This window comes from Oncorhynchus tshawytscha, linkage group LG01 (genome assembly GCF_018296145.1).
Source record: "Oncorhynchus tshawytscha isolate Ot180627B linkage group LG01, Otsh_v2.0, whole genome shotgun sequence".
NCBI classification, from domain to species: Eukaryota; Metazoa; Chordata; class Actinopteri; order Salmoniformes; family Salmonidae; genus Oncorhynchus; species Oncorhynchus tshawytscha.
In genome coordinates this window covers 14,780,796-14,806,007 of record NC_056429.1, presented here as the reverse complement: position 1 = coordinate 14,806,007, position 25,212 = coordinate 14,780,796, and the positions used below count along the sequence as shown (strand labels likewise).

The 25,212-nt window shown below is 42.6% G+C and overlaps 1 protein-coding gene across 1 annotated transcript; it reads left to right on the top strand.

The window, feature by feature from the left end:
* Positions 1–1,625: 1,625 nt before the first annotated feature.
* Positions 1,626–23,918, top strand: LOC112260092 (RNA-binding Raly-like protein). Its single transcript, XM_024434967.2, has 7 exons — positions 1,626–1,633; positions 5,491–5,541; positions 17,206–17,372; positions 20,446–20,559; positions 21,085–21,239; positions 22,456–22,503; positions 22,974–23,918. The coding sequence occupies exons 1-6, from the start codon at positions 1,626–1,628 to the stop codon at positions 22,492–22,494; spliced, it is 534 nt and encodes a 177-aa protein (XP_024290735.1). The 3' UTR covers positions 22,495–22,503; positions 22,974–23,918.
* The last annotated feature ends 1,294 nt before the right edge of the window (positions 23,919–25,212 follow it).

Genomic DNA, 25,212 nt, shown 5'->3' with positions numbered 1-25,212 from the left:
TCACTGCATTGTTGTACAACACTCAGTAGTACATGGTGAGTAGCTTGGCCGTGACCAAAGTCAATAATACAGTTAGATGCTGATTAATACCAAACCTTTTAAGAAAATGTTATGTTATTGGCTATGTAATGTTCAAGTCTGAAGTATGAAAGGGAAAATAAATTAACACATAAATCTAGGTTGTATTTTCAATGTTGTTTGTGCTCCACTGGTTGCCCCTTTCTCATGGCAACAGGCCACAGATCTTGCTGCTGTTATTGCACACTGCGGTATTTCGCCTAACAGATATGAGAGTTTATCAATGTTTGATTTGTTTTAAAATTCTTTGTAGGTCTATGTGATCTGTGGGAAGTATGTGTCTCTAATATGGTCATACATTTGGCAGGAGGTTAGGAAGTATAGCTCAGTTTCCATCTCATTTTGTGGGTAATGGACACATAGGCTGACTTGGCTCCCGAGAGAAGACAGGCTATGGCTGCCTCTCTCAATAGCAAGGCTATGTTCACTGAGTCTGTACATAGTCTTAATTTTAGATCACTCACAGTGGTCAGGTATTCTTCAACTGTGTACTCTCTGTTTAGGTCCAAATAGCATTCTAGTTTGCTCAGTTTTTTTTGTTTAAGCTTTCCAATGTGTCAAATAATTATATTTTTGTTTCCCCATGATTTGGTTGGGTCTAATTGTGTTTCTGTCCCGGGACTCTGTGGGGTCTGTTTGTGTTTGTGAACAAAGCCCCATGACCAGCTTGCTTAGGGGACTCTTCTCTAGGTTCATCTCTCTGTAGTTTATGGATTTGTTATGGAATGTCTCTCTCTAGTCTTAAGCTCTCTCTCTCTCTCTAGTCTTCATCTTTCTCTCTCTCTCATCTTCATCTCTCTCTCTCTAGTCTTCATCTTTCTCTCTCTCTATTCATCTTTCTCTCTCTCTCTAGTCTTCATTTCTCTCTAGTCTACATCTTTCTCTCTCTAGTCTTCATATTTTCTCTCTCTCTAGTCTTCATTTCTATTTCTTTAGTCTTCATCTCTCTCTCTCTCTCGTCTTCATCTTTCTCTCTCTCTAGTCTTCATCTCTCCCACTCTCTCTCTAGTCTTCATCTCTCTCTCTCTCTTCACAGCTTGGCCCAGTAAGTGGCTCTTCATTTCTCTGCACATTTCAGTGTCTGAGACAGTGTGTTGGGTTTACTCCTTATTGTGATGGATGGCTGTGTTGGTTAACATTAACATCAACAACAGGACTGTTTGTGTTCCCGCAGCAGGCCACTGAGTGTGTATGTCAGTGTGTAGTATGCACTTCACTGAGAGAGTCAGAGGCTGAGCCGAGGATGGAGTTGATAGTTGTCGTGTTTAGATTTGATCACATATCTGTGATGCAGGGGAGCCCTGAAACCATTACGTATATCAATAGTCAACAGTGTAATGGAAATGTGCTGGAATTGTAACCCTATTATTTTCTTTAATGTCTGAAATACTGTCTCTCGTCTGACAGAGGAACGCACCCTGACAGCATGACCGTTTCCCCTCCCTCTCTGCTTGACCTCCCAGGTTGAACACAGAGACTGTTACTTGACCAGACAGCGACAGTATAGCCCCTGTGATTTTAAAAACCATTCAACCAAATCTGTGATAATGGACAGGTAAGCTCTTAGAGGGGAGCACAGTTCACTTCCCTGATGAGTGTGAAGGACAAAGAGAGAAAGAGGAAGAGATGAGATACTCAGAGACTGCTGGGTATACCTGAGTGACAGGGATTCAACAGGGCAAGCCAAGGTTCTGAGGATGTTAAAACATATCACAGCTGTAAGTGTCTGTACCTGTCTACTCCATGGACAAGCCACCAATCCGTCCCCATTGACCCGTGTTATATCCTTCCCTGTCTAACACCCATCATATCCCCCTATGACTCCTGTCCTCTGAAAGCTGTTCTATTCATTCAATCAATCAATCAAATATATTTATAAAGCCCTTTTTACATCAGCCGATGTCACAAAGTGCTGTACAGAAACTCATCCTAAAACGCCAAACAGCAAGGTATGCAGACGTAGAAGCACAGTGGCTGGGAAAAACTCCCTAGAATGGCCAGAGCCTAGGAAGAAACCTAGAGAGGAACCAGGCTATGAGGGGTGGCCAGTTCTCTTCTGGCTGTGCCGGGTGGAGATTATAAAAGAACATGGCCAAAATGTTCAAACATGACCTGCAGGGTCAGATAATAATAATCACAGTGGTTGTAGAGGGTGCAACAGGTCAGCAGCTCAGGAGTAAATGTCAGTTGGCTTTTTATAGCCGATCATTCAGAGTTAGAGACAGCAGGTGCAGTAGAGAGAGGGTCCAAAACAGCAGTTCCAGGACAGGTAACACGTTCAGTGGTGAACAGGTCAGGGTTCCATAGCCTCAGGCAGAACAGTTGAAACTGAAGCAACAGCATGACCAGGTTGACTGGGGACAGCAAGGAGTCATCAGGCCAGGTAGTCCTGAGGCATGGTCCTAGGGCTCAGGTCCCTGAGAGAAGAAAGAGAGAGAAAGAGAGAGAGAAAGAAAGAAAGAGAGAGAAAGAAAAAGAGAAAGAAAGAGAGAGAGAGGGAGAGAAAGAGAGAGAGATAGAAAATTAGAGGGATCAGAAGAAATACTCCAGATATAACAGACTTACCCTAGCCCCCTGAAACAAACTATTGCAGCAGAAATACTGGAGGCTGAGACAGGAGGTGTCGGGAAACAGGCAGGATATAAACCCTACCCACTTTGCCAAAGCACAGCCCCCATACCACTAGAGGGATATCTTCAACCACCAACCTACTACCCTGAGACAAGGCCGAGTATAGCCAACAAAGATCTCCCACACAGCACGAACCCGAGGGGGGCACCAACCCGGACAGTAAGATCACATCAGTGACTCAACCCACTCAAGTGGCGCACCCCTCCTAGGGACAGCATGGAAGAGCACCAATAAGCCAGTGACTCAGTCCCCGTAATAGGGTTAGAGGCAGAGAATCCCAGTGGAGAAAGGGGAACAGGCCAGGCAGAGACAGCAAGGGTGGTTCGTCGCTCCAGTGCCTTTCTGTTCACCTTCACACTCCTGGGCCAGACTCCACTCAATCATAGGACCTACTGAAGAGATGAGTCTTCAATAAAGACTTAAATGTCGAGACCGAGTCTTCAAGTCTCACATGGATAGGCAGACCATTTCATAAAAATGGAGCTCTATAGGAGCTATAGTTAGAAAGCCCTGCCTCCAGCTGTTTGCTTAGAAATTCTACGGACAGTAAGGAGGCCTGCGTCTTGTGACCGTAGCGTCGGTATGTACTGCAGGACCAAATCGGAAAGATAGGTAGGAGCAAGCACATGTATTGCTTTGTAGGTTGGCAGTAAAACCTTGAAATCAGCCATAGCCTTAACAGGAAGCCAGTGTAGAGAGGCTAGCACTGGAGTAATATGATCACATTTTTTGGTTATAGACAAGATTCTGGCAGCCGTGTTTAGCACTAACTGAAGTTTATTTAGTGTATTATCTGGGTAGCCGGAAAGTAGAGCATTGCAGTAGTCTAGTCTAGAATTGACAAAAGCGTGGATTAATTTTTCTACATCATTTTTGAACAGAAAGTTTCTGATTTTTGCAATACTATTAAGATGGAAAAAAGCTGTCCTTGAAATATTCTTGATATGTTCGCAAAGGAGAGATCAGGGTCCAGAGTAACGCCTAGGTCCTTCACAGTTTTATTTGAGATGACTGTACAACCATCAAGATTAATTGTCAGATCCAACAGAAGATCTCCTTATTTCTTGGAACCTTGAACTAGCATCTCTGTTTTGTCCGAGTTTAAAAGTAAAACATTTGCCGCCATCCACCTCCTTATGTCTGAAACACAGGCTTCCATGGAGGGCAATTTTGGGGCTTCACCATGTTTCATCGAAATGTACAGCTGTGTATCGTCCGCATAGCAGTGAAAGTTAACATTATGTTTCCGAATGACATCACCAAGAGGTAATATATATAGTGAAAACAATAGTGGTCCTAAAACAGAACCTTGAGGAACACCGAAATTTACAGTTGATTTGTCAGAAGACAAACCATCCACAGAGACAATCTTTCTGACAGATAAGATCTAAACCGATCCAGAACTTGTCCGTGTAGACCAATTTGGGTTTCCAATCTCTCCAAAAGATTGTGGTGATTGATGGTATCAAAAGCAGCACTAAGGTCTAGGAGCATGAGGACAGATGCAGAGCCTTGGTCTGACACCATTAAAAGGTAATTTACCACCTTCACGAGTGCTGTCTGAGTGCTCTGATGGGGTCTAAAACCAGACTGCAGCGTTTAGTAAACATTGTTTGTCTTCAGGAAGGCAGTGAGTTGCAGCGCAACAGCTTTTTCTAAAATGTTTGAGAGTAATGGGAGATTCGAAATAGGCCGATAGTTTTTTATATTTTCTGGGTCAAGGTTTGGCTTTTTCAAGAGAGGCTTTATTACTGCCACTTTTAGTGAGTTTGGTACACATCCAGTGGATAGGGAGCCATTTATTGTGTTCAACCTAGGAGGGCCAAGCATAGGAAGCAGCTCTTTCAGTAGTTGAGTTGGAATAGGGTCCAGTATACAGCTTGAAGGTTTAGAGACCAAGACTATTTTCATCAATGTGTCAAGAGATATAGTATTAAAAAACTTGGGTGTCTCCCTTGATCCTAGGTCCTGGCAGTGTTGTGCAGACTCAGGACAATTGAGCTTTGGAGAAATACGCAGATTTGAAGAGGAGTCCGTAATTTTCGTAATCTTTTCGTCAAAGAAGTTCATGAATTTATCGCTGCTGAAGTGAAGGCCATCCTTTCTTGGGAATGCTGATTTTTAGTTAGCTTTGCGACAGTATCAAAAATATATTTTTGATTGTTCTTATTCCCCTCAATTAAGTTGGAAAAATAGGATGAGGATGAGCAGAGAGCGCTCTTCGATGCTGCATGGCACTGTCTTTCCAAGCCAGTCGGAAGACATTCAGTTTAGTGTAGCGCCATTTCATTCCAATTTTCTGGAAGTATGCTTCAGGGCTCTGGTATTTTCAGTATACCAGGGAGCTAATTTCTTATGACAAATGTTTTTTTGTTTTTAGGGATGCGACTGCATCTAGGGTATTAAGCAAGGTTTCACTTAGTTCCTCAGTTAGGTGATTAACCGATTTTTGTACTCTGACGTCCTTGGGTAGGTGGAGGGAGTCTGGAAGGGCGTCTAGGAATCTTTGGGTTGTCAGAGAATTTATAGCACAGCTTTTGATGATCCTTGGTTGGGGTCTGAGCAGATTATTGTTGCGATTGCAAACATAATAAAATGGTTGTCCGATAGTCCAGGATTATGAGGAAAAACATTAAGATCCACAATATTTATTCCATGGGACAAAACTAGGTCCAGAGTATGACTGTGGCAGTGAGTACGTCCAGAGACATGTTGGACAAAACCCACTGTCGATGATGGCTCTTTCCCTCTCTCTTAGCCAATCTCTCTCTCTCCCCTCAGATCTGACTATGACTTGGAGTATGACAGCTACCCAGATGACCTCTACGGCAGGTAGGCTTCTATACTGTACCTGGTCTCACCTACAGATCTATATTTTGCTAGAGATTTGTGTTTTTCACTCTAATGGCCAAGTACTGAACAAGCTCTATTACGATCAAGTGTTCTGGTTTAGAACTTGTACTTAGCTGTTGTATGTAAAGATGCTCTCTTGTGTTGCAAAACCCTTTCTGAAAGTAAATGCAATTATCTAGTCTTCCTTCTCTTCCTCTTTTGATTGCATGTGTGTCATGGACAGGCTTATCTCTGACTCCTGATTTGTCGAAGAGGAGTATGTCTGCTTGTGATAGTCAGGCCCCTTGGATGAGATACGAGAGATCATACTGTACCATCCTAGTGTTAACCCGTCTTAAATCCCCTTGCCTGGTATAGACCAAACGGCTACACAACACAAAATAAACTTTATTTGCTTGAGTAACTGTGTGTCTATATTCTTCTGCAAGTGATAATTGTGTGACTGTATTTTGAAGGGCCTGAGGGAGGGAAATGCTGTAGTGTTCTGAGGGGAGGGGTGTCTCAAAGTGAACCCCTGCTTAGTGCCGAGGCTCTACTTGTATAGCGTAATTAGCCAGGCTTTGAACGGCTGTGAGAAGCGGGCCCTCTGTGGCTGGTGCTGATGAAGGGAGCTGCGGAGAGGAGAGAAGAGAACTTGCATAAATAGCAGGGGGGTGTTAGAGCAGGGACAGACTGAGAAAGCCCCTCTATCTCCATCAATGTCAAAGAGCAGCTGATGCTTTGTATAGAGGCACAGCATTGATAGGGGTTTATGAAATATGATATCATGTCCAGATATATCTGTGAAGATGTATTGACTGTAAGCCATTTTAAACTGCCTAGTACCAAGGGTACACAATTCAAACCTGTCAGAGTTGGGGGACCTTGGGGCAATTGTTTTCTGATTACCCAATTGCACCATTTAAATGAACCTTGATGTGTCCTTATTCACAGCTACAGTAGCAAGACCTGTTAACAAGGTTTTCCCTGTGGATTACTTTAGGTAACATAGCTCCTATTTCTGTACACTGAAAATGTCAATTTCACAGATAGAGAATAACCTGGCTAATATACGGTTGTCCTTGGAGGTAGTGAAATAAGGGACCATGTATCTACGGGTATTTCCGTCAAGGAGGCATCTTCTGGTGTGTGTGTGCATATGGGTGATTTTCGCGAAATCTTGGTTTCCAAGATTTCAAACATGAAACCTTTAAAAAAGACTTGCATCAAAAAATTTCATTTTGAGGCATTAATAACAAGGTCTGAAGTGTTTGTGAGCATTCATTTAAAAACATTTACTGACACTTTTTGAACATATTTTCAGAAAAAAGTATTTAAAAAAGTCTGAAACCATCAAGACCATTCGGAAAGCTAATACATTTTAAAAACATTTATTATTAACAGTCATGCACAGTTACTGGAAACTCTGAAATAATATATATTTTTTAAATGAACATTTTATTTGATTTTGACTGATTTCTCTCATTACCGCAACACCTTCCGCAATCTACAACCTAATATGTTTGCTATTTCATTGAAACCTGACATATTTTCAAAATAATGTGGCAAGCCTGAAAGAACATAACGTATAGATTCTGTACATTTAAAAGCAAACTACTATTTTTCCATTCATTAAATTAACATTAAATGAACACCTGTTATGGTAATGATACATAGGTTTCAGAAATGAGGTTGATGATTTCGGAAATGACAATAAGTATACTAAGACTGAGGTATGGTTAAACATTTTACAATTTGATGTAGAAAATAAATGACATAATATTGGCACAATCATTGATTCAAGTTTTGATTTACTCATGATGTCAAGCAAAGAGGCACTGAGTTTGAAGGTATGAATAAATCATTCTCTCTATTATTATTCTGACATTTCACATTCTTAAAATAAAGTGGTGACCCTATCTGACCTAAGACAAATCATTTTTACAAGGATTAAATGTCAGGAATTGTGAAAAACTGAGCTTAAATGTATTTGGCTAAGGTCTATGTAAACTTCCGACTTCAACTGTGTATATAAGTGAGAATGCTGTTGCGGAGGATCAGGAACCTTAGAAAATTTCAAATCTAACTTTTTTCTAAATGTGGAAACCTACCTGTATCGGTAATGGTAATCAATACTGTTGTGTATGCAGTCTGACAAGAGAATGTTTATCTGGAGAAATATAAAGAGATCTGCTTACCTGGTAGCCATCTTGAAGGTACTGGCAGATGTGTTGCTTCATTCAAAGTCAAACTTTGTTAAAAATTCTCTCTGTGTGTGTAAACAGTCCTTCAAAAATGTTGCAGATATCAGTCATGCACACTTAATTTTCCACTATTTTTTCATTATTATTATACATGAATATTCAGTTAATATTTTTTCTGTCATTTGAAACATCGAGTAGAACATCCATTTATTTTTTTCGGAATATTTTCATTTGACTCTGTATAAATTACAACATAACATACATTCAGACAGAGCTGGACACGTTGCGGTAATGTGAATTTCATCAGAAAATGCAATAAAATACTAAAATAATTCATTCCTAAATTTAAATGACTATTTGTGCAAGGTAGAGAACACTTATCTTTATTATGATATTTTGTTATTGTCACGACTTCCGCCAAAGTCGGTCCCTCTCCTTGTTCGGGCGACGTTCGGCGGTCGACGTCACCGGCTTTCTAGCCACCACCGATCCACTTTTCATTTTCCATTTGTTCTGTCTTTGTCTTATCACACCTGGCTTCACTCAACCAATTACTTGTTTATTATTTAACCCTCTGTTCCCCATGTTGTGTTTGTGAGTGATTGTTTATTGTAATTCGGTCCGTCTTTGTGGGCTCGGTATGTTACTTACTTGTTCCTAACCAGTTGTGTTTTTTTGTTATTTTCTTTACGTTGTTTGTCACTTTTTTTTCTTTCTTATTTTGTACATAATGTTGCTGCTACTGTCTCTTATGACCGAATATAACTTCTGGACATCAGAACTGAGATTACTCACCACAAACTGGCAGAATCCTTTTCTTCCTTTAATGAGCCCGACATGAATGACATACTGCTTTCCCGGGAACAGGCCCAGATCCCTGTCATTTGCGTGAAGAGAAGGGGGAGAAAAAGGGGCAGGAGGGCGGACTGACTTCTGAGAATTCCTAGGCAATTGAATAAACCCCCACTGCCTTCCATTGTGCTAGCAAACGTGCAATCTTTGGAAAATAAAATCAATAACCTACACAGAAGATTAAACTATCAGAAGGGACATTCAAAACTGGAATATTTTATCATGGCTGAATGATGACATTATCAACATACAGCTTGCTGTTCATACACTGTATCGGCAGGATAGAACAGCTGCGTCTGGTAAGACAAGGGGCGGCGAACTACTGTATGTATTTTTGTAAATAACAGCTGGTGCACAATATTTAAGGAAGTCTCAAGGTTTTGCTCGCCCGAGGTAGAGTATCTCATGATAAGCTGTAGACCACCCTATCTACCTAGAGAGTTTTCATCTGTATTTTTCGTAGCTGTCTACATACCACCACAGACTGATGCTGGCACTAAGACCGCACTCAATGAGCTGTAAGCAAACAGGAAAACGCTCACCCAGAGGCGGCACTCCTAGTGGCCGGGGACTTTAATGCAGGGAAACTTAAATCAGTCTTACCAAATTTCTATCATGCTCGCTTCGAGGCAAATAACACTGAAACATGCATGAGAGCTGTAGTCAATGAACAACATTCTCACATAGGTGCTCCTTTTGTCCAGGTGGGAAAGGGCAGTGTCAAGTGTAATAGAGATGGTGTCATCTGTTGATTTGTTTTGGAGTGAACAAGGTTAAGGGCAGAGAAGCTTGTTTGACACTAAGAAAGCTTTGTTGTAGAGCTTTTAACACAAAATCTGGGGAGGGGCCAGCTGAGTATAAGACTATTATCTGCATATAAATGGATGAGAGTGCTACCTACTACCTGAGCTATGTTGTTGACGTAAATTGGAAAGAGTATGGGGTCTAGGATCGAGGTACACCCTTGGTGACAGGCAGTGGCTGTGGCAGCAGATGTTCTGAATTTACACACTGCACTCTTTGAGAGAGGTAGTTAGCAAACCAGGCCAAAGACCCCTCAGAGACACCAATACTCCTTAGCCGACCAACAAGAATGGAAAGGTCTATCGTATCAAAAGCATTGGACAAGTCAATAAAATAGCAGCACAACATTGCTTAGAATCAAGGGCAATAGTGACATAATTTAGGACCTTTAAGGTTGCAGTGACACATCAATAACGTGAGCAGAAACTGGTTTGCATACCAGAGAGAACACTATAGACATCAAGAAAGCCAGTTAGTTGATTACTGACACGTTTTTATAACACTTTTGATAAACAGGGCAAGATAGAAATTGGCCTATAATAACAGTTAGGATCAACTTGATCTCTCCATTTAAATAAAGGATGTACGTGGCTGCCTTCCAAGCAATGGAAATCTCCCCAGAGAGGAGAGAGGTTAAAAAGGTCAGAGATAGGCTCAGTGAATAATAGGGGCAGCAACCTTAAAGAAGAAAGGATCTAAACCATCTGACCCAGATGTTCTTTTGGGGTCAAGTTTAAGGAGCTCCTTTAGCACCTCAGACTCAGTGACCGACTGTAGGGAGAAACTGTGTGGCAGAGCGGTGAAAAAGGAGGAAGGAGCATCAGGGCTAGTCGCTTTAGAAGGGGTGGGAGATGATGATGTGTTGGATGGGCAAGGAGGCATGGCTGAGTCAAATATGAATCTTGACTTTATCAAGTGGTGATTATAAAACTCAGCCATGTACATCTTGCCAGTAACAACCACATAATCAACATTAAGGGACATGGGTAGCTGTGAGGAGGAGGGTTTATTCTCCAGATCTTTCACCATTTTCCAGGACTTCTTGGGGTTAGACCCATAGAGAGAGAACTGCTCCTTGAATAACTAACTTTGGCCTTCCGGATAGCCTAAATGCACTTATTTCTTATTTGCCTGAATGACAGGATTTGTGTGCCGAGCTTTTCACCAAATGGTGTTCTTGAGGTGGAGTAACTCTGCCAGATCACGGTCGAACCAGGGCCTGAACTTGTTTTTCATTTATTTATGGGGGCGTACTTGTTAACAATATCACTGAAAATATATATTTTTTAAAGAAGGTCCAAGCATCTTCAACAGAGGGGATCAAGCTTATTCTATACCAATTTACAGAAGCTAGGTCATGAAGGAAGGCTTGCTCATTAAAGTTTTTCAGCAAGCGTCTATGACAAATCAGGACAGGTTTAGCTGAGCAGCCATTACGAACGCAGGCCGTAAAACAGTGATTATTAAGGTCATTACAGAAAATACCAGACGGATTCCTATCAGGACTATTTGAGGATAACATCAAGGAGAGTAGCATTTTCTGGGTGTTTGGAGTCATACCTTGTGGGATTGGTAATAATCTGAGAGAGCTTTTTTTGTTTTAAGACTTGGCCAAGTGGTTAAAGCATGTCCCAGTTTAGGTCACCTAGCAGGACAAATTCAGACTGAGTGGGGCCAGGAGAGAGCATAGGGCAGGTAGGGTACAGGTCGGTGCTGATGGTGGCTCAGCCAACAGATCATATGATGCAGTACTTCCCTGAGGGTTGCGGGTAGCAGGGCAGCAGAGTTTCTGTATTGAAACTATCTATTGACCCGCACTGTATCCACATGACCTGGTTGTCAGCCGCTGGTGGTGATTTCACAGATGGATGAACACAGTCTCTCTGTACACAGTCTCTTTGCATAGCTGACTGGCCGCCTGGCCGCCCGCCCACTGGTCCGGAGTAAAAACACAGCCCAGGGCGGCGGCAGTGGAGCCCTGTGAGGAAAGGGGGAATGCCAGGGCAGTGAAGGGAAAAGGGCAGATCGAACAGAGGATGAGTGGAGAGAGGGATGACAGTATGAAAGACAAGGCACTAGCCAGCCAGCTCAGGCATCGCTGATTGATAGGCGATCCATTCAGTCCCATCTCCACTTTTACAGACACTCTTATGGCCATAGAAATGCAAGGCCTTGCAGTCTGAGTTAAAAAATATCTTAACTTCATCCTGCACTGGCATTGGATTAGTGATTATATATATGTATGTCCTCTTATGAAAAACCTAAATCTGTTTTGCAGTGCATCCAATAAGAACTTTGGTAATTCACTCAAACAACATCTTACCCTTTCTCTGAGTCCCAGTCTTCATCTAATATCATTGTCTTTGTGCATCTTCTTAGTATAAAGTAGCTTCATCCTGAACTTACTTTGAACTGTAGCCTACTGTACATACTGTATGAAATGAGCTGCCAGACTAAACCACTGATTCATTCTCATTGAGCCCAGCATTTCAACAGAGGTCCTGTGTGTGTGTGTAAATATGTATTGGCAGTTATCTGCTCTGCTGTGGATTAAAAGCTTACAAAAGTACAGTACTCTCGAAGTAATTCTCTCTCTCCTTCATGGACTTTTCTTTGTTGCCAGAGACTACATGTAAGGCAGAGTAGGTCATCATATTGAGAAGTTCTCAGTAAAGTCAACTATATATCCACAGTTCTTTTTTGCTTCTCTACATTTCTGTAAGACACATAGACAATACACGTGCTACAACCACATAGACGGGGCAGCTGCATCTCTGTCAAACTGCACAGTCAGATGATCTGAAACATCACCACACCCTCTATTTGCTGGGAAGCACACCACAGGAGGCTGGTGGCACCTTATTGAGGATGAGCTCCTGGTAATGACTGGATGGGAATTAGTGGAACGGTATGCAATACATCAAAGACAGCTTCCATGTTTTTGATGCTGTACCATTTGCTCTGTTCCAGACATTATTATGAGCCCTCCTCCCTTCAGCAGCTTCCACTGATGCATACACAGTAATCGTTGGTATCAGAAGACATATTTGAGAGAGAGACCAGCGCAAATCAAAGCACCCCAGACAGTGCTCTTTGGACAAGGGCTATTTAGTGCACCAGGCTATGAGATCAATCTAGAACAGATGATATCAATATATCACTGTGATTATAGTGTAACGATCGTCGTATGAAGGAGTGGACCAAAACGCAGTGTGGTAAGTGTTCATGATAAATTTAATACTCAAAACACACGAACAAAATAACATGGAGGGAAAACCGAAACAGTCCTGTCAGGTGCAGACACTAAACAGAAAACAACTACCCACAAAACCCAAACAAAAAAGGACAACTTATATATGATCCCCTGGACTGTGGAGGCGCACAGTCCTGTGGAGGCGCACTGGAGGCCTGATGCGTGGGACCGGTACAGGTGGCACCTGGATGATGACACTCACCTCAGGGCGAGTGCGGGGAGGAGGCACAGGACGTACTGGACTGTTGAGGCACACTGGAGGTCTAAAGGGTAGAGCTGGCACAACCCATCCTGGCTGGATGTTTATTTTTGCCCTGCAAATGTGGGGCTCTGGCACCAGTCGCACTGGGCTGTGCAGACGCACCGGAGACACAGTGCGCAGAGCTGGCGCAGGATATCCTGGTCCAAGGAGACCAGGAGCGTTGAGCCGGCACCATCCGTCCTGGCTGGATGCCCATTCTAGCCCGGCCAATGCGGGGAGCTGGAATAGAGAGCACCGGGCTATGAATGGGCACTGGAGACACTGTGCGCACACGGTGCCTGACCAGCCACACTGACTCTGTCACTCTCCTCGTGTGCCCCCCCAAAAAATCTTTTTGGAGCTGCCTCTCGGGTTTCCGTGCTAGCTGTGTCCCCTCGTATCGTTGCCGTTCCTCTTTCGCTGTTTCCACCTGTTTCCATGGCAGGATCTTGTCCCCTGCCATGACCTCCTCCCAGGCCCAGGATCTCTGCTCCTCTTGACCACGCTGCTTGGTCCTTTTTAGGTGGGTAGTTCTGTAGCGATAGTCGTATGAAGGAGTGGACCAAAACGCAGTGTGGTAAGTGTTCATGATAAATTTAATACTCAAAACACACAAACAACATAACTAAGAGGGAAAACCGAAACAGTCCTGTCAGGTGCAGACACTAAACAGAAAACAACTACCCACAACACCCAAACGAAAAAGGACAACTTATATATGATCCCCAATCAGAGACAATGATAGACAGCTGCCTCTGATTGGGAACCACACCAACATAGAAATAAAGAAACTAGAATGCCCACCCTAATCACACCTTGGCCTAACCAAAATAGAGAATAAAAACCTCTATGGCCAGGCCGTGACATAGAGTATACACTCAATATATAATGGCACCAAATAGCTTATGGACATTATAAACGAGTCCACCATTTAATTTGATTGGCATTAATAACCTGTACTGTAAATCTGTCTGAAGGCAGGTATTTTCAGTGCTGTCAGCCTGCCAGGGAGATTGACTCTCATCCTGCAGGGATATGTCTACACTCTTAGAAAAAAAGGTGCCAACTAGAGCGTTAAAGGGTTCTTTGGCTGTCCCCATAGCAAAACCTTTTGAAGAACCCTTTTTGGTAGCAGGTAGAACCCTTTAGGTTCCAGGTAGAACCCTTTTGGGGGTTCTACCTGGAACCAAAAAGGGTTATCCTAAGGGGACAGCCGAAGAACCAATTGGACCCCTTTTTTCAAAGAGTGTATTGTCCAGCTCCCATTTGGGAATTTAGGAACGTTTGCTCTGACACATCAGCAGGCGATTGTTTTAAAACACATGCTAGCTGGAGAATCTTCAGTTTATGAGAAGGAAAAAAAAGAATATAACAGTCTTAACTAGGGAATATCACATGGCCATGAAAGGATTAGGACCCTATTCAAAAGCAATGTTCCCTATAATGTTTTTCGACATTGAGCCATTTTCAAGTCTACTGAGCGCAACTTCCTGCGCGTGTTTACTGTGAACACTGACACGGAACCCAAACCGGCTGCGCTTGTGCGCCATCGTGCGCTATCGTGCATGAATGTATTTTGCCCCCCCACACCAAACGGGATCATGACACGCAGGTAAAAATATCAAAACAAACTCTCAAAATTACATTAATTTGGGGACAGGTCGAAAAGCATTAAACATGTATGGCAATTTAGCTAGTTAGCTTGCACTTGCTAGCTAACGTTAATTTGTCCGATTTAGCTAGCTTGCTGTTGCTAGCTAATTTGTCCTGGGATATAAACATTGAGTTGTTATTTTACCTGAAATGCACAAGGACCTCTACTCCAACAATTAATCCACACATAAAACGGCCAACCGAATCGTTTCTAGTTTAATTTATATGGTGTTCGCATCTAAACGTTCATTGTATTACCACGACTACCGGCAAGATGGTTAATCTTTCAGTCACCGATGTGGGTGTAACCAATGTGCTTCTATAAACCAATGAGGAGATGGGAGAGGCAGGACTTTCAGCACGATCTGCGTCAGAAATAGGAATGAGTTCTATTTTAGCCCTTGGTGCAGACGCTCATTGGCGCACGGGAGCAGTGTGGGTGCAATAATTGAATAACATGGATTTCTAAATTTAGTTTGCAAGTTCGCACGCGACGTGTCCAGTCTGGTCAGCATGTGAGGTTGTGCCCGCTTTAAGTTACAGTTTTAACAGTGGCCAAGTAGGCTACTGTGGCTATTTGATCATAATGTAGGCCTACAGGAGTGGTCTACCATCAAAAACAATAGAGAAAAATACATCCCATAACATTTTAGCATGTAAATAGCTGTTCTAACATTCAGCCTACAGTAGCAGCAAATGTGTGGTTTTCAATGTAGGCCTACATGAGATTTAAAAACAACAACATACAGGGCTTGACATTAAAATCCTCTGGGATATGTGGGACTGTAGCGTCCCACCTGGCAAACATCCAGTGAAAATGCAGAGCGCCAAATTCAAATAAATGACTATAAAAATTAAACTTCCATGAAATCACACATTCAATATACCAAATTAAAGCTACACTTGTTGTGAATCCAGCCAACGTGTCAGATTTAAAAAATGCTTTACGGCGAAAGCAAACGATGCTATTATCTGAGGATAGCACCCCAGTAAACAAAGACAGACAAGCATTTTTCAACCCTCCAGGAGCGACACAAAACGCAGAAATAAAGATATAATTCATGACTTACCTTTGACAAGCTTCTTCTATTGGCACTCCAGTATGTCCCATAAACAAATGGTCCTTTTGTTCGATTAATTCCATCGATATATATCCAAAATGTCCATTTATTTGGCACATTTGATCCAGAAAAACACCGGTTCCAACTCGCTCAACATAACTACAAAAGTTACCTGTAAGCTTTGTCCAAACATTTCAAACTACTTTTGTAATACAACTTTAGGTATTTTTTTACGTAAATAATGGATCAAATTGAAGACGGGATGATCTGTGTTCAATACCGGAGGAAAACAAAGTGTAGCTAGCTTTCAGGTCACGCGCCTCTAACAAAGAGTACACTTCCCTCTAGCCTCATTCTGAACAGTGTTACTTCTTAATTTCTCTAAGGAAAAACCTCAACCAATTTCTAAAGACTGTTGACCTCCAGTGGAAACGATAGGAACCGCAAAAAGGTCCCTTAGGAATCTGGATTCCCAAGGAAAAGTCCTTGAAACGAGAGTGACCTCAAAAAAATAAATAATATCTGAATGGTTTGTCCTCAGGGTTTTGCCTGCCAAATAAGTTCTGTTATAGTCACAGACATAATTCAAACAGTTTTAGAAACTGCAGAGTGTTTCTATCCAAATCTACTAATATGCATATCTTAGCTTCTGGGCATGAGTGGCAGACAGTTTAATTTGGGCACGCTTTTCATTCAAAATTCCAAATGCTGCGCCCTATCCTAGAGAAGTTATTAAGGAGGTGACTAAAGATGTTGTGTTGTTTGATGCAAGAAACCATTTTACAAAATACAATTATTATTATTCTATACCATTATTACAGAGAATCAGACAAATTATGCTACCCTCTGCCTATTGGCTATTTAGCTTATTCAAAATCATCTCAAAATACAACACTGTCACTTTAAGACATAAAAAAAGGTCATTAACTGACCCACTTTTCATAGATAGCTAAAAATGTACACATTTTATGCTCTCATAGGAAGCAACCACTCCCTCATCGTTGACTAGAAATTAGCTGTAACTGGGCTAATAACTCACTAACTAGCAAAGAATATGAACAAATCTGCACAGCTGGCAACATACAGCTCTTACTTTGATCTCAAAACAAGCGCATCTACTTGCGACTGCTCATGCTGTAAAAACGGTCCAGTTCATATTGAATGGCACAGATAGCAATGGCTATTTGCATATAGGTCTACTGCAGCTCTGATTGGTTACGTTAAACCGGTCTGTGTAGATTACAGGCCTTGATTGTCAATACAATAGAATCCTACTCTGATGCGCTCTGCCTACAAGAACATCTCTTGTAGTTAGTTTTGCATACTAAATATTGAATAATTTGTTTTGTTTCAGTATGTTACGTTGAAAGTGGCTAATTTTGCATTGATTTGAGCCCAATTCCCACAGTAGAGTGAAACGATGATAGTGTTCACTAAAGGGGAAAAACTAGAAAGTTTAATGAAGTTCAATCTTGTGCTCTCTGTGCAGGCTGATATTTCTTCTGTGTGGCAATCCGAGGGAAGCTGCACTCCCACTAATGTGTGCAACTTAGAGGGAACATTGCTCATAAGTAATATTGTGTATTTTCCCTACAGAGTGTTTGACTACCAGCGTGTCCCAGCCTCCGTAATGCCAGTCCCAGTGGAGCCCAGCCCTATGAAACACTCCCGTGATCCCTCTTTCTCCTCCGGCCTGCACCGCTCCAGAGACAGACCACAGGGCAAGAGGAGCACACAGCGCACTGGCTCTTCCAGGGCCAAATGTAAGGAACCTCACACACTGTAACACACACACATACTCATGCACGCACACATACACAATCTGTCATACTGTGTGACTTACACACTCTTGCTCACGGCGCACTCTATGCAGTCACACACAGTCCCCTCTTTACCACACACAGTCCCACCCTCACCACACACAGACACACCCTCACCACACAGTACTACACTCACCACACACAGAAACACCCTCACCACACACAGAAACACCCTCACCACACACAGAAACACCCTCACCACACACAGAAACACCCTCACCACACACAGACACACCACCACCACACCCAGACACACCCTCACCACATATTCCTACACTCACCACACACAGAAACACCCTCACCACACACAGAAACACCCTCACCACATACAGAAACACCCTCACCACATACAGAAACACCCTCACCACACACAGAAACACCCTCACCACACACAGACACACCACCACCACACCCAGACACACCCTCACCACATATTCCTACACTCACCACACACAGAAACACCCTCACCACACACAGAAACACCCTCACCACATACAGAAACACCCTCACCACATACAGAAACACCCTCACCACACACAGAAACACCCTCACCACACACAGAAACACCCTCACCACACACAGACATACCCTCACCACACAGTCACTCACCACACCCAGACACACCCTCACCACACACAGACATACCCTCACCACACAGTCACTCACCACACACAGAAACACCCTCACCACACACAGACACACCCTCACCACACATTCCTACACTCACCACATACAGAAACACCCTCACCACACACAGTCCCACCCTCACCACTCATAGAAACACCTTCACCACACACAGTCCCACCTTCACCACACACAGTCCCACCCTCACCACGAACAGTCCCACCCATTAAAACAGCTCATTACAGGGAGAATGTAATCTGTGCATGTGCAGTGAACGTTTTATCTGGAGTGTGTGAGCCTATGAATCCATGTGGGAGTGTGTGTATTGTAAACCTGAATGTTCCTTCCTGTGTAATGTCATCCCTACATGGGGAACGGCAGCGCTGGGAGCCCATAGTACAGGGAGAGGCACCAGATGGTCTCTTCATTAAAAGCTCTCTGCTCCTTCCACTACCAAGCCTACCATACCCAGTCTAGCAGCATGCTGCAATTATACCAAGTTAATAGTGCATAACAAATAAGAATTGTTTATACTAGTTTATTACAAGCCTTAATAGTTTTTACTGCCAGCCCATCAGAGGGAAATTAGATTGTAGCTGCAGAGGTCGAACAGCTTTTAACAGCAAAGAGTTTCAGGGTTGTGATATGAATGTTCCAATACAGACCATAGGCTACTGGAGAGAGATGCTAAGGGAGACGGTGCTTACAGTGATGGCATGAATGACAAGACAAAGTGGATGATAATTAAGGGAGACACGATTGCCGATTACCCAGGCCCGATTGCTTCTGCCAAATGTAAAGCCTGGCCCTGCTCGAAACCAGAAATAACTGTTAGTAAATCTGTTAGCTGCTCCTCTATCGCACACGCTCCCTGCGCGCAGACAGCTCACTCTGCTTATGGCGGCTCTGAGGCGGTAACCATAGCAACGGCTCTGCTTGGGCTACTCTGCTCAATGAAGAGACGTGAGACCAGTGAGCTGTTAGCTACCTTTCAGCACTCTAAACTCCAACATTATTATTTTCTGTGAAATAATCTCTCCTGTCTTATATTTGACAAGTTTGAAGCATCTTCTGACACAATGTTATGATCTTATTCAGATATGGCTGTACTGCGCAGCGGAGCACGAGCAAATGGCTCAGCTTCAAAATGTTAGTGATACACTATATACACAAAGGTATGTGGACACCCCTTCAAATTAGTGGATTTGGCTATTTCAGCCACACCCTTACTGACTGGTGTATAAAATCTAGCAAACAGTCCTGCAATCTCCATTGACAAACATTGGCAGTATAATGGCCTTACTGAAAAGCTCAGTGACTTTCAACGTGGCACCATCATAGAATGTCATCTTTCCAACAAGTCCATTCGTCAAATTCCTGTCCTGCTAGAGCTGCCTTGGTCAACTGTAAGTGCTGTTATTGTGAAGTGGAAACGTCTTGGAGTAACAATGGCTCAGTTGCGAAGTGGTATGCCCCACAAGTTTACAGAATGGGACCACGAGTGCTGAAGTGTGTAAAAATAGTCTGTCCTCGGTTGCAACATTCACTACCGAGTTCCAAAATGCCTCTGGAAGCAATGTCGTTACAAGAACTGTTCATAAAGAGCTTCATGAAATCAAACATAGTGCCAACTGTAAAGTTTGGTGGAGGAGGAATAATGGTCTGGGGCTGTTTTTCATGGTTTGGGCTAGGCCCTTTAGTTCCAGTAAAGGGAAATCTTAACGCTAAAGTATAGAATGACATTCTAGACGATTCTGTGCTTCCAACTTTGTGGCAACAGTTTGGGGAAGGCCCTTTCCTGTTTCAGCATGATAATGCCCACGTAAACAAAGATTGGTGTGGAAGAACTTGACTGGCCTGCACAGAGCCCTGACCTCAACCCTATCGAACACCTTTGGGATGAATTGGAATGCCGACTGCGAGCCAGGCCTAATCGCCCAACATCAGTGCCCATCCTCACTAATGCTCTTGTGGCTGAATGGAAGCAAGTCCCTGCAGCAATGTCCCAACATCTAGTGGAAAGTCTTCCCAGAAGAGTGGAGGCTGTTATAGCTGCAAAGAGGCGACCAACTCCATATTAATGCCTATGGTTTTGGAATGAGATGTTCGACGAGCATACTTTTGGTCATGTAGTGTACATTTAGTGATACCTGAGCCCTCCTGTACCCTAGTTGTTGATGAAAAAACAGGCCCTAGCCCCATGTATAATGTCGGGCGGGTTGGACTAGGGTCGGGGTAGCAGAGCTCTAGTCTGTTTCTACACTATTAAACCCCTCTGGGCCCAATCCTTTTTTAAGACCTACACTCATATTTATGTCAATTGGAGATTTGTGCAAAAGATGATTCATCCGTATCTCCCTTTCTCTTACTCTCTCCCACTCTCGTTCTGCAGTGAAGATGGCAGAGCTGCTGGCCATAAAGCGGGAGTTAACTCTGATCAAGGTGCAAATTGACGGACTGCTCGACAGCGTGGACAAGATGGACAGACAGAGGAAGGACCACTCAGGTAGAGGAGAGCTGGGCTGGAGGCTGGGGAGTTTGTTTTATACTATCTCTTCATTGGAAGCTTAACTGAGAATTTCTCAGATTCTTTAGTGCTACATATGATACATTATTTCTAATGCTCTTGATAAGAGCTAACTGGAGGGGAAACATATTATTCATTGATGAGAGTAAAGAAAATCTATTCATCATCAGATTGTTGGCCCATTATGACTCCTATTTATTATCGATTGGGACATCTTGCATCAGTGAGCACTGCATCCAAAATGTTGTGTACAGGATTGCCAGGTTGACTAATGTGGCGCTATCTGCAACGACAGGAGTAAAAACAAACACTGTTAAAATCAGGGCTATATTTGCCATGGAAAGCTGAGATGCACTGAAAACAGAGCCTACTGTACTATTGCTGACACACTGTCTCTGTGTGTGTGTGTGTGTGTGTGTGTGTGTGTGTGTGTGTGTGTGTGTGTGTGTGTGTGTGTGTGTGTGTGTGTGTGTGTGTGCGTGTGTGCGTGTGTCTGTGGTCCAGATTCACCTCCTACCCAGGAGGGCAGTGTGTCGGACTCAGTGAGCAGTCTGGAAGATTCTCCCGTCAGCCTCCCACACAGACAGAGGGAGAGCCCAGAGCCTGGAGAGGCCAGCGATGATGACCAACACCTCCAACACTACCAGCGCCACTGCAGGGTAAACAATACATAATTCTGCCTCCCTCTACTGGAGACACAACACACCTGCACCACCAGTAACTACTTCTGTGTGGGCTAGTTTTCTGAAAGTCAATATCTTAGCATATTAGCTGTCACTGTTGGTTGTCATAGTTATCTAAAAGTGGGTGTCTGTCATTGAAGAAAGAGAGCAAGATATTGGTAGAACAATAATTGATTATTTAGTAGCTTATTGTCATTTTTTCAAAAGAGTAATTATCTGCAATCTCAGCCAAGTGTCTGCCTACCTGTCTGACACAATAAGGGTTCTGGTTCTGTTCCACTGTTCATTATCTATGCCAGGCCGTGAGTCCGACATGCACACTGAGTCCGACACACTGCATGTTGGCATGTATTGTCATGAATCTTGTCCCAGAGGCAGCTCTGCAGCCACAAAGTCATAAATCTGATTTTAAACCTAACCTTAACCACACTGATAACCCTAACCAAAAGGTGATTTGTTTTTTACATGAATTCTGAAGATATAGGCAATTATTACTTTTCAGCAGGCCCATCTAGTGGAAAATCACTCAATGTTGCCTACAGGGCAAGATTCATGACAATTTTATTTATTTATTTTACCAGGCAAGTCAGTTAAGAACAAATTCTTATTTTCAATGACGGCCTAGGAACAGTGGGTTAACTGCCTTGTTCAGGGGCAGAACGACAGATTTTCACCTTGTCAACTCCGGAATTCGATCTTGCAACCTTCCGGTTATTAGTCCAATACTCTAACCACTAGGCTACCTGCCGCCAATAAACCTCAACCTGCGGCTGTGTGGGCTGAGCTGTAGGTGGGTTCACCAGGTGAGTCATTGTTTCTCTGACAGTTGAGGGGGAAGGGGGAGGAAGATGGAAGGTATGAATAGAGCAGAAGATTGTTAACCAGACAACCACTGTACTGCATCCCAAATCTGTCTCAATGGCAAGGGGTAATACCACCTCCTAAGGTTGCCAGTCACTCATCCCTCCTAAACGTGGTTATATGCTGACATGACAAACACTGCTATATTTGCTCTTCGCCATTTAGAATCCATCACTTTCACCAATCAAAAAGTGATCTCCAAAATTACCACAGCTGGGCATTTGATTAAGTTGATTTTGTTGGTCGATTAAAATATCCTGATTGCGCTGTGACTGTAATTCTCCATCTGTGCATCTCTTTAAAGTCTTCTCTCTGTCTTTTGGTTTCTCAGATAAATAACCATCAATCTGATCTGGAGGGTGACATGTGAGGAGATCAGGTGTGTATGGCTAATGAAGGTGATTTGACAGAACTATATCACAAAAAAAAGTATTGTTTGCATTGAAATGCTGTGTAATAAGTATAGGTTAATATATTGTGATATCGAGGTGCTTATGTTGCTGAAAATGGTCTCGAATCATAATGTACATGTTGTACACGTGAATTATTGAATGGTGTAGATGACCAGGTGTCCTTCAGTCTTGGTGATGATGTATTTTTAATTAGGAAAACTTGATGTTGATTTTAAGACCAATGATGGAATGTACAGTACATTAACTTGAAACTGCACTCGCACTGTAGCACTTTTGTACTTTGTAAAGCAATTTAATGATCTTGAGGATTATGTGATCCTCATAATGTTTAATGTCTGTTTTATGTGGTGAAGCCGAAAACAAATTTCCACATTGAGGGGACCAATAAAGTTTTTTAAATGTAAATTCTCCATCTTCTCACTTTTACTCATTCTAGACTCAAGGACCTCAGTGACAGCAGCACACAGAGATGGAGGGGGATTGAAGTGAAAGGAGGCGTGTTCATCTCTAATCACAGTCAACACGGACACAACCCTCAAATAAATATACTGTTCATTACAAAGTAGAGCTGGGGCGATAAACCGGAAATTATCGACAACAACCATACCGATCACGTATCACAGGCATTTTGCTGATATCGTTCATTACGATAAGTAGCCTATACTAGAGAAATGTGTAGTTTGAAATGAAATAAGTTTGTAAAATGGGTGATAGTCAATGGGACAATTGATGGCTACAACCATCAAACTAGTAGTAGTAGTTTAAAGGATAATAAAAAAAACTGGTGTACATCAATGTTAAAAACGTATCATTCTATTTATCGTAATTGCATCAATTCAGGCAATTTTTCGCGATATGGATTTGGTCCATATCGCACAGCTGTATTACAAAGTTGGATCATCAGTGAATTGTTTTGTTTGATGAATAGGACATATCTCCCTGGTTACCCTTGGTTCCTTTATCACAGTCAGATTCTGCTCACCTTCGTGTCTCCATCTCTCCTTTAAAACAGGTTCCTACTGATTTATGGGCTCAACCAAATATGGCAGCTTTAAAAAAAAGTGTAGTCTCTTGCGAAAGGGGACTGACAACCAGTGGTGGTTCTAGCTTGTATGGCTCCCTGGGTGAACCCCCCCACCCTTCAGCAAATCCTATATCACACAAATACACAAATAGAATAACACACTTAAAAAGAAGAGAACCGGATTATTACACTATTGCACTTCAAACAAGAAACACACAAATTAAATTGCAAAACTAATTGCATTACTAATTGCATTAGTACTGTACAAAGTTAGAGGTGCGCTATTTGATAGATTCCCCCGCTCCTCCTACCTCGGGCTTCCAGTGGGGAGACCTGACGTCAACCTACCCCGCCCCCTCCCCATCTCGTACTTCTGAGTGGGAGACCTTCCCAGGCAGTAGCCTGCCTAGCTCACAAACTAGAATCAGGGCGCCCACTCCGACAAGGTTAATTGACCCACAGTCCCACACGGCGACATTATATAATTGACGTGACGAGCAAATGAGCGATAGAAAATCGATCGCGCAAATGTCACCATTCAGAATTATTTTATTTTTTGTGTGTAAAATGCCGCCATGTCTTCTATGCCTAAATCCGCCACTGCGGATATGCTTCAGACAGACCGACAACTACATTTTCTCTCAGATTAGAGATAAGGATGCTGTTTGCCACTTACTGTATCCAGTTCGCCACATAATTGGAATGTGTAATAAATCAATTCATATAAAAAGCCATTCAAGATTTACCAGGCATAGGCCAACAGTATCAGGCATCTACACTACCTGTGCGTTCTCCTAATCTTTCCATATGTGTCTCTACCAATTTCCCAGTGTCCACATTAATAAAGACTGTCAGTGTGATAACAGCTGTCTGCATGGTGTTATCACTGGGCTTGTAATCACCATGCCTGTTGTCATTATTTGAAGCTAGCCATGTTTGGAACTAACAAAGTGGTGCCCCTATAGAACCCCAGGGACCAGTGTGCATGGGGTTATGGCTTTGGTGAATTAGTGTTAATTTGACTGATTGAGAAACTTGATTATGAACCTAGAGGAGTCACTGCTGTTGTTTAAGAATGGGTACTGCCCTCCCCTCACCGTCCCCACTGTAGAAGGGAGATATGTACATGTACAGTAGATGGTGAGTACTTATAAACCAAACCACCATGTTTTGTCATTGTCAATGACTTGAGGAGGGATTTGGTTGATTGATTTATTTTGGGGACCATTACGGCTGGTGTCAAACTTAGGGGGTGCTTCAATGTCACAACTGAACTATTATTCATTGTAAATAGTCATAGCAATTGTCAATAATGCTAACGTTACTGTATAACGTTCTACTCATAGAAATGTATTCTGTTTCTATGGTTTTACTATACCATGGTGATTGTTTAAAAACAACAGTTGAAAAAAGTACATTTCACTTTCTAAGCAGCAAGAAAATGATTCAAGACTGTATTTATGTACTCTGAAAAAAGAAAGAACATTGAAGATATGACGATCCCTTATACAACTTGATGAATTGACTTACAATTGACATTTTTCTTGTTATATTGCCATTCATTCACTATATAAAACATTTTGCTTTTACTTTGCGTTATTATATAGTAGGGCTGTCAGAGTTAATCAGTTAACTCGAGTTAACTTTTTAT

Excerpts from the sequence above, each read along its gene's own strand:
- LOC112260092 (XM_024434967.2), top strand. Across the intron at positions 17,373-20,445 it reads TGGCTCTTCCAGGGCCAAAT|TGAAGATGGCAGAGCTGCTG; the intron begins GTAAGGAACCTC and ends CTCGTTCTGCAG. Across the intron at positions 20,560-21,084 it reads ACAGAGGAAGGACCACTCAG|ATTCACCTCCTACCCAGGAG; the intron begins GTAGAGGAGAGC and ends TCTGTGGTCCAG.